The following is a 9,209-nucleotide window of genomic DNA, read 5'->3' as shown; positions in this document are numbered from 1 at the left end:
AAAACGAGAATCATCAATTTTGACGCCCTCTAGCAACTAAACGGGGCAACTTAGCCGTACCCGCTCAACGTCACGTGATAGCTCCATTCATTAACTACCTACGATCATATGATATGTCTACGAAATGTTTCAAAGAATCAATTAATTTTTCAAAAAAATGCACCGACATTTTCTTCAAATGAAGAGTTATCTTGGCCTACTATACTGACCGCCACCATAGTAAATTTAGACGAGTCAAGGTGACCATTTTAACTAATTTTGTCATGGAGAACACGAATCCGGTGTCCGTTTTGCTGTAACCGACGCCATTTTGTCATTGACTTTAAAATCAGGGCATTTTTCTAGTTATCTATCCATCTATCTAAAGCAAATCATATGTGGTTGTCATACATCACTGAATTCAGAATAAAATGCTGTATTTGATCGTGTAAAAATCCAATATGGCGTCCATCGTATAGCTGATCAAAAGTGGCAATAAAAATGTTTTCTCGGTTTTGCGATATCTCTGCAAATAAGGTTAGAAATAACGAAAAACCCAAAAAAATCAAAATTTCATGTTTGTGTCACTAAATTCTACTTTTTTTCTCTACAATCTGACGTAAACTGTTTGACAAATATTTGACAAAACATGTCACTGTCATTTGTCACTTTTCATTTTTCTGACATGACAGCCAACGTCAGTTTTTTAAATTATGGGGTATAGCAGGCCGTGGCAGAGTGTCAAAAATTCTATTACGTCACTGTTCCTCTAATTCACTATTTCTGGCAGAAACTGATTTTCTTGGCAAACTGGACAAGATATCTCAGCCTGAAGAAGGCTGCAACTGAAAATATTGAAAAAACATTCTAAACTTTAGCCTAACAGCTGGTACTCGAGCGAAGGAGTTTAGAACTTAAGAGACTATATAATTTTCTAGTGTTTGGCTACGTCAATCCAGTTTTTTTCTGTTCTTTTTTAAAGTGCTTTTGACATATTTTCAATTTGTTCTAATCAATCCCTTCTCACCGGATGTTTTCCTAGCTAAATCAACGGTAATCACAATAGGAAACAGGAATTTTAAATATGTGTGTAAGCACTTATAGTAGAACAATAATACTAATTATTATTTTTTCTACTGTTTTCAATTAGTGGATTGCCAAAAATTTCTGATAAGAAATTTTTGCAAATTGGATATAATAACTCACACTTTAACCGTTTTTGAGACATTTGTGTGGGTGAAACAGTGAATGACCATGCCGGACTATTATCATGGTAGAAACCTTGTTTTTTTTTGTGATTTTTTGGTTTTTATTGGGTTTTTCTGGTTGTTCAGGGGATTTGCCTCCAGCGATGGACGGAAATTTGGCCAGGCTGTCTAAGAAACTTTCCTTAGCAAGTCCAGAGTTGCCCCACCACATAAAAGATCCAAATGCACCAAAAGACCGGTTCAATCTAGTGTTGATTGTGGTGTCCATTATGGGTTTGATGAGCATGTTGCCTGCATCTTACTTCACCACAGCCAATGAGGTAATTCGGTTAACTTTTCATGATAACCTCCAGTTAACCTTACTTTTTACAGTATTGGATGTACAAATTCAGGAACGTGTCCCTAAACACGACAAACGCAGACGAACGGACTTATTTACAGAAAAATTTCGTTTCTTTGACTGGTATTTACAACTCAATTCCCTCAATTTTCACCAATTTGTTATCCACCTTTGTCGCCCACAAAATATCACCAAAACTACGTATTTTGTCGTTGATGTCGTTGCATATAGGCGTTTTCGGATCTTTGGTGGTGTTTGCCTGCATCGATACTGATGACTGTAAGTTCGACGAAACGTTGTCTGTTTTACAAACTGATGTAAGTTTCGTTTTAGGGCAGTATGCGTTTTTTGACATTACCGTCGTCTCTATGGTACTGGTGATCTGTAAGTATTCACAGTTTTGTCAATCTTTGACAGTTTCAAAGTGATCCAATATGTCAATTAGAAATTCTGCTTTTTTTTGCTATTGACCACCCTGTACAGTGCCTAAAGCAGAGTTGTGAAACTACACTGAATTAAGAATTTCAGTTTCCACTTGACTTTGATTATTTTGATAGCAGACAGGGTGATTCAATATATCGATTTGCATTATTATGTAACGTAACCAATTTTCAAAATTTCATCTCTAGGTCACGTGACAAAATTTCCAGACATTGTCATTTTAGATTTTTTAGGTCACGTGACCATACAGCCAACTGCCATTTTAAATAATTTAAATAACGTGACAGTTTTTCAAGTGTTGCACTGCCATTAGAAGAACTTTGAAAAAAGTGACTGAATACAGGTTCAACTGACGTGGCATGAGTATTTGGGCAGTTACGGACCTGAAGTTTTCACTGGGAACCAGTAAATTAAACCTAAAAGACAGGGACGTACTTCACAATATTCAGAAAAAATTCTAAATTTAATTAAACCACAGTAACCATGAAGAAAATTACAGAAAACAGGTTAAACTGACATGAAACACAATTTGTTTGTTCATTTGAGTATTTGGGCAGTTACGGACCTGAAATTTTCACTGGGGACTAGTAAATTAAACCTAAAAGACAGGGACGTACCTCACAATATTCAGAAAAAATTCAAAATTTAATTAAATCACACTAACCATGAAGAAAATGACAGAAAACAGGTTCAACTGACATGAAACACAATTTGTTTGTTCATTTGAGTATTTGGGCAGTTACGGACCTGAAATTTTCACTCGGGACCAGTAAATTAAACCTAAAAGACCGGGACGTACTTCACAGTATTCAAAAAAAATTCTAAATTTAGTTAAACCACACTAACCATGAAGAAAATGACAGAAAACAGGTTCAACTGATTTGAAACACAATTTGTTTGTTCATTTGAGTATTTGGGCAGTTACGGACCTGAAATTTTCACTGGGGACCAGTAAATTAAACCTGAAAGACAGGGACGTACTTCATAATATTCAAAAAAAATTCTAAATTTAGTTAAACCACACTAACCATGAAGAAAATGACAGAAAACAGGTTTAACTGACTTGAAACACAATTTGTTTGTTCATTTGAGTATTTATGTAGTTACGGACCTGAGATTTTCACTGGGAACTAGTAAATTAAACCTAAAAGACAGGGACGTACTTCATAATATTCACAAAAAGTTCTAAATTTAGTTAAACCACAGTAATCATGAAGAAAAGACAGAAAGCAGGTTCAACTGACATGAAATACAATTTGTTTGTTCATTTGAGTATTTGGGCAGTTACGGACCTGAAATTTTCACTGTGGACCAGTAAATTAAACCTAAAAGACAGGGACGTACTTCACAATAATCAGAGAAAATTCTAAATTTAATTAAACCACAGTAACCATGAAGAAAATGACAGAAAACAGGTTAAACTGACATTAAACACAATTTGTTTGTTCATTTGAGTATTTGGGCAGTTACGGACCTGAAATTTTCACTCGGGACCAGTAAATTAAACCTAAAAGACCGGGACGTACTTCACAATAATCAGAGAAAATTCTAAATTTAATTAAACCACAGTAACCATGAAGAAAATGACAGAAAACAGGTTAAACTGACATGAAACACAATTTCTTTGTTCATTTGAGTATTTGGGCAGTTACGGACCTGAAATTTTCACTCGGGACCAGTAAATTAAACCTGAAAGACAGGGATGTACTTCACAGTATTCAAACAAAATTCTAAATTTAGTTAAACCACACTAACCATGAAGAAAATGACAGAAAACAGGTTCAACTGACTTGAAACACAATTTGTTTGTTCATTTGAGTATTTAGGTAGTTACGGACCTGAAATTTTCACTGGGGACTAGTAAATTAAACCTAAAAGACAGGGACGTACTTCACAATATTCACAAAAAGTTCTAAATTTAGTTAAACCACAGTAACCATGAAGAAAAAGACAGGCAGACATTTCTTTAATAATTTGGGCATTTGGGCAGTTACGGACCTATAGATTTTTAGAAGCAGCTGAGTTTTCCCTTACAATTTCCTTTTTTATCTCATAAGTTTCAGCTTAAGCTGCATTTTCTAACTTTGCTATTCTATAATATGTCATTGTTTGGAATTTGTTTTTGTAAAATCAAATTATTTATCTAAAATTGCCACTCAAAACGTGAGAAACACTTGAGGAACCACTTTTGGGTACTAAACATGTTATTTCGATTGTTTACAGCTTCAATGCAATTGGTGGGAGGTGCACTGTTCAATTTGTTCACCAAACTACCACCAAGCTATATCAGAGGGTTCTTGGTTGGTCAGGGGTGTGCCACCATCTTCACGGCCACCTTAAGATTGGTTTCCATTGCCATTTTGCCCTCCACCACTGGTTCCGCCATTATATACTTCACTTGTGGTGTGATTGTTGTATTTTTGACCACCCTGTCAGCGGCCTGGGCCATGAACACGAATTTCTTCAAGTAACTGTCCAAACCAAGTGAATTTCTTTTTATTACATGGTGGTTATCCTAGGTACCATACTTGTGACTATAAGGAGGAGAAAAAGGAACCATTTAGGAATGCTGGGGACTTTTGGGGTACTTTGAAGATGATTTGGCCTATGTTGCTTCTGGGGGTGATTATGTTTATGTTTCCCTTACCTTCCATATACAACCTGGTGGTTTCTGAAAACTACGGGGATGATGGTACCACCTGGGGCAGTAAGTACTTAATTTAATAATATAGTTTGACAGAAAAACAGTCTGATTGCTTTCAGATAAGTACTTCGTAACCGTTTGCACTTTCTGGATCCCCGCTTTTTTTAACGTCTTCGGACGGGTGATTTACAATAAACTCAACTGGGTTGGTACCACTTCAGTACCATAATCTTTCAGTATGTTTTTGAATGGGAAATTTTCAGGACTGGCCTGTCACCATTTTGATACTGTTCACCTTCGGGTACCAGGTGGTCTTCTTCGTTTTGATTGTTTTGTGCAATGCCAGACCCAGAACCCATTTGCCGGTACTGTTACCCGACGATTGGCAGTACGCCATCGTAATGGCGATCTACGCTTTTTTGAGCGGTTTCACCGCCAATATGACAACAATTATTACCATAAAGTAGGCCTTGAAATAACTCAAAAAATTTGTTTTTTAATTTTTATTTTTTTTTACAGGTTGGTACCCCAAAATCGTGCCGAATTCGCTATGATGCTCATCTTTTTAAGTGGCAGTATTCTTATGTTGGCTTTCTCACCCTTAGGGCTGCTGGCTGTCAAAATGCTTTAAAAGATCTTTTGAAGAATATATTCTTCACCCTGTATATAGAGTAGGTGTATCAAACTAGTATAGGATGGATGTTTTTTTTTTGTACTTGAATAAATTATTTTGTTTTGATGTTTGTTTTGCTTTTAAGAGCCTCCTTAAGGTCAAAAATTGACTGGATGCACTAATGTTTTTTTTTTTTTAAACAACTTCAATTTGACGGAGCGTAGCTCCGTTATTTAAGTAGCTTTTTTTAAGTTTCCGAGATATTTAAGGACAAAAACCAAAAAAAAAAAAGTTGTAAAAAAATTACTTTTTTCAATTTTTAACCTCAAAAATGGATTCCCCGACCCCGATTTAGTCGAAAACGACCTACAACCCAAAAATACCCAAAAATTGGTCCGAAACATGATAAATGTTGTGGCAACATGATAAGTTAATGTTTACTCAAGTAAATTTCGGTTTAAATGCACTGAAACTGGTTTAAACACAATTCCTACACGATTAAAGTGTTTTACTGGGGTTTTGTAATGTTTTCAACATGATAAATGTTGCCTTTCAACCGGATAAATTATCATGTCTACTTAAAAAAACAGGTTTGGTGCACTCACGGGTTTTTGCCCTGTAACTCCTTAAGGAGACCCTTAAGGGCGAAAACCCCTTAACACAATTTTGTAGAGAATTAAATTTCCTACAACTTCCTTTATTTACGCTTTTTTGTAGCTACTTAAATAACGGAGCTACGCTCCGTCAAAATGGAGTTTGTCTTAAAAAAACCACTTTGGTGCTCCCAGTCACTTTTTTGCCGTGTAACTCCTTAAGGAGGCCCTTAAGGACCAAAACCCCTTAATACAATGTTGTAGATAATTAAATTTCCTACAATTTCCTTTATTTACACTTTTTTTGTATCTCCTTAAATAACGGAGCTGCGCTCCGTCAAAATGGAGTTAGTTGAGAAAAAGCAGTTTTGTGACACTTTAAAGGAATTTCCTCTACTTGAGTTGGTTTAAAGGGATATTTAATGGTTTCAATTGTGTAATTTACTACAAAAAAGCCGTTTTGTTATAAATGGTAGTGGATATCTGCGAAAATCCTAAATCACCCCCTCACCTCCCTTGGAAAAGGTGCCAAAAAATCTACCTGCAATCTTTGGGAACCAAATTTCAGGGTTTACATTTGTTTGGGTTCAATTTTGTTACCGGGCGATCAAAAGAGGACACTTTGGGCTACAAAACGGTAAAAAATGCAACCCTGTAGCTCTACAAATAATAAAAAGTTGTAGGGAATTTCATTCTCTACAAGATTGTGTTAAGGTGTTTTTGCCCTTAAGGGCCTCCTTAAGGAGTTACAAGGCCTCAAAGTAACTGGATGCACCAAACTGTTTTTTTTTAAATAACTCCAATTTGACGGAGCGTAGCTCCGTTATTTAAGAAGCTACAAAAAAGTGTAAAAAATTAAAGTTGTAGGGAATTTCATTCTCTACAAGATTATATTAAGGTGTTTTTGCCCTTAAGGGTCTCCTTAAGGAGTTACAAGGCCTAAAAGTACCTGGATGCTCCAAACTGAAAATTTTCGATTTTAAAATGTTGTCAAAGTAAAAAATATTTAAAAAATTAAACTACAACTAAATGACACAATAATTTGACATTTTTGCTTTAAACACTGAGTAGTCAAAAGGGCATTTAAAAGGCTTTAAATGATACATTGAATCACCCTGTAACTGAATAATGTCACGTGACCTGAGAAAACTTCAAAATGGCAGTTCAAATGGTTGGAAAATGTTCACATAATTTGAAAACAATTTGAAATGATTGAAAATTTTATCACGTGATCTGAATAATTCAAAATGGCAGTTAAAACTTTTGAAAAATTGTCATGTGACCAAAAAAAAAAAAATTTAAATGACAGTTAAAATGTTGAAAATTTGTTATGAGTAGGATGTTTGAAAATTTGATCACGTGACCTAAAAAATCCTAAATCATGTGACCAAAAAAAAAATGATGCAAAAAAGAGCTACAAATTGATATACTGAATCTCACTGTAACTGTCAAAATAACCAAGTTATGGGTGACAATAGAGATCCTGTCAAATTTAGTTAAACTTGTTTTTAACATTGAATTACTCGGTTATTTGACATGTTTATTGTAGACCGTGTATAGGGTGGTCAAAAGAGGATTTCAAGGGTTACAAAATGGTGTTTTGAACCACTTTATAACTGTCAAAATATGTTAGAATCAACAAAGCTCTTTAAATCACTATACAGGGTCGTTAAGAAAAGTTAATTCAGTAAAATTAGCATCATTGCACACATTTTTGAATATCTCGGAAAAGATGACTTTGGACATTTAACGTCGTTTAAGGCGTTTATTAAACAGAGACGGAATACCAGAAATGTGAAAAATTCTGTAGCAGTTCGAGTATTCGAGGCACTTAGGGCACAATCGACGATTACATTACGGCAGTCTATTAAAGTCGCATTATCTTGTCGTAAAGGCAAAACTATGCGGATTAGATGGGCCGCTTTACAACATACTTCCTCATCAAGGGCGGTTACAAGGAATGGCTGGGTGTGATACGGCCTTTTAGTGCCCGTATACTGTATATCAAATTTTTTCATCAAAAAATGCTTTAAAATATAATTCACTGAATTTTAATCGAATTTATTCCATACTTTATGGACACACTGTATAACATCCTATTGTAGCCTAATATAAGAAAAACTTAGTGACGTAATTATATACAGAGTGTCCTGTTTGAAAAAGTAACTTTCATGGCATTGAAGACAAACAAAAAACTTTTTGATTGTTAACTGTCTATATCTCCAAAACTGTTCACTTTTAGTACATAAAATGTAGAATCAAATGACAGTTTTGAGTTGGCAGAATTTAATGAAATAATATACAGGGGGTGTCAATTTAAGCAAACCAGTGACGTAATAATATACAGGGTGTCCTGTTTGAAAAAGTAACTTTCATGGCATTGAAGACAAACAAAACATTTTTTGTTTGTTAACTGTCCATATCTCCAAAACTGTTCACTTTTAGTACATAAAATGCAGAGTCAAATGGCAATGGTTTTGAGTTGGCAGAATTTAATGAAATAATATACAGGGGGTGTCAATTTAAGCAAACCACAATAATAGTGGGAAATTAGGTTAGTGAACATGGGAAATTCCATAATAAACGAAAAATTGGGTGGCATTTCTGTTGCGGTCGAACAACATTGTAAACCGGTCGGTCATTTAAAGGCAGTACCTTAATTTGTATCGTTATATAGTACCAGACAGGTTCAACAACTTAAAAATAATATACGGACACACAAAGAGACAGAGACAGACGCTGTGGGAATTGTTTAGTCGGTTTGCAATTTCAATTTGAAACTTTTTCCGTCTTTTTCTAACCGAATAGTGCGAACGAGTTAATTAACCATCTTCCTGTTGATTGGCAATAAAGATACCCCAGAAGTGCGACTCCTAGCTAACTTCCTCGGGTGTAATTGGCTTAATTTTAATCTCGGACCGGTAAAACCGAGTTTTAGATTGTTATCGAATAATTACCCGCATCTCGACAATTATTGGACCTTTTGTAATTAAAACTGTTCAAAATTGGTGGTTTAAGTTAACTGGGAGTTATGAAGACAAAGCCTTAACAGCTTCAGTACTTTGAGCCCTAGGACCCCTAGGTATAAGGGGTCTATTTTTTACTGCTTTTTACAGAAAATTCAAAATGGCGGCCTGGAACGCAATTTTGTCTGTCATTTTTTGAAACTACGCAATATTTCCTTTAAAATAAGGTGCAAGTCAATATTTTGACAGAAAATTCAAAATGGCGGCCTGCGGCGCCATTTTGTCTATCATTTCTAGAAACTACGTGAAATTTCCTTTAAAATGAGGTGCAAGTCAATATTTCGACAGAAAATTCAAAATGGCAGCCTGGGACGCCATTTTGTCTATAGTTTCTAGAAACTACGTGAAATTTCCTTTAAAATGAG

The 9,209-nt window shown here is 35.2% G+C and overlaps 1 protein-coding gene across 1 annotated transcript; it reads left to right on the top strand.

The window, feature by feature from the left end:
- Positions 1 to 1,101: 1,101 nt before the first annotated feature.
- Positions 1,102 to 5,349, top strand: LOC145737080 (equilibrative nucleoside transporter 3-like). Its single transcript, XM_081991682.1, has 9 exons — positions 1,102 to 1,252; positions 1,314 to 1,507; positions 1,560 to 1,806; positions 1,861 to 1,911; positions 4,192 to 4,435; positions 4,488 to 4,675; positions 4,732 to 4,817; positions 4,876 to 5,075; positions 5,132 to 5,349. Exons 1-9 carry the CDS (start codon positions 1,228 to 1,230, stop codon positions 5,241 to 5,243), a joined length of 1,347 nt encoding a protein of 448 aa, XP_081847808.1. The 5' UTR covers positions 1,102 to 1,227; the 3' UTR covers positions 5,244 to 5,349.
- Positions 5,350 to 9,209: the final 3,860 nt, after the last annotated feature.

The sequence above is a fragment of the Ips typographus genome, linkage group LG13, assembly GCF_016097725.1.
Source record: "Ips typographus isolate SLU linkage group LG13, UJ_Ityp_2.0, whole genome shotgun sequence".
NCBI lineage: Eukaryota > Metazoa > Arthropoda > Insecta > Coleoptera > Curculionidae > Ips > Ips typographus.
This window is presented reverse-complemented; position numbering and strand designations above follow the sequence as displayed.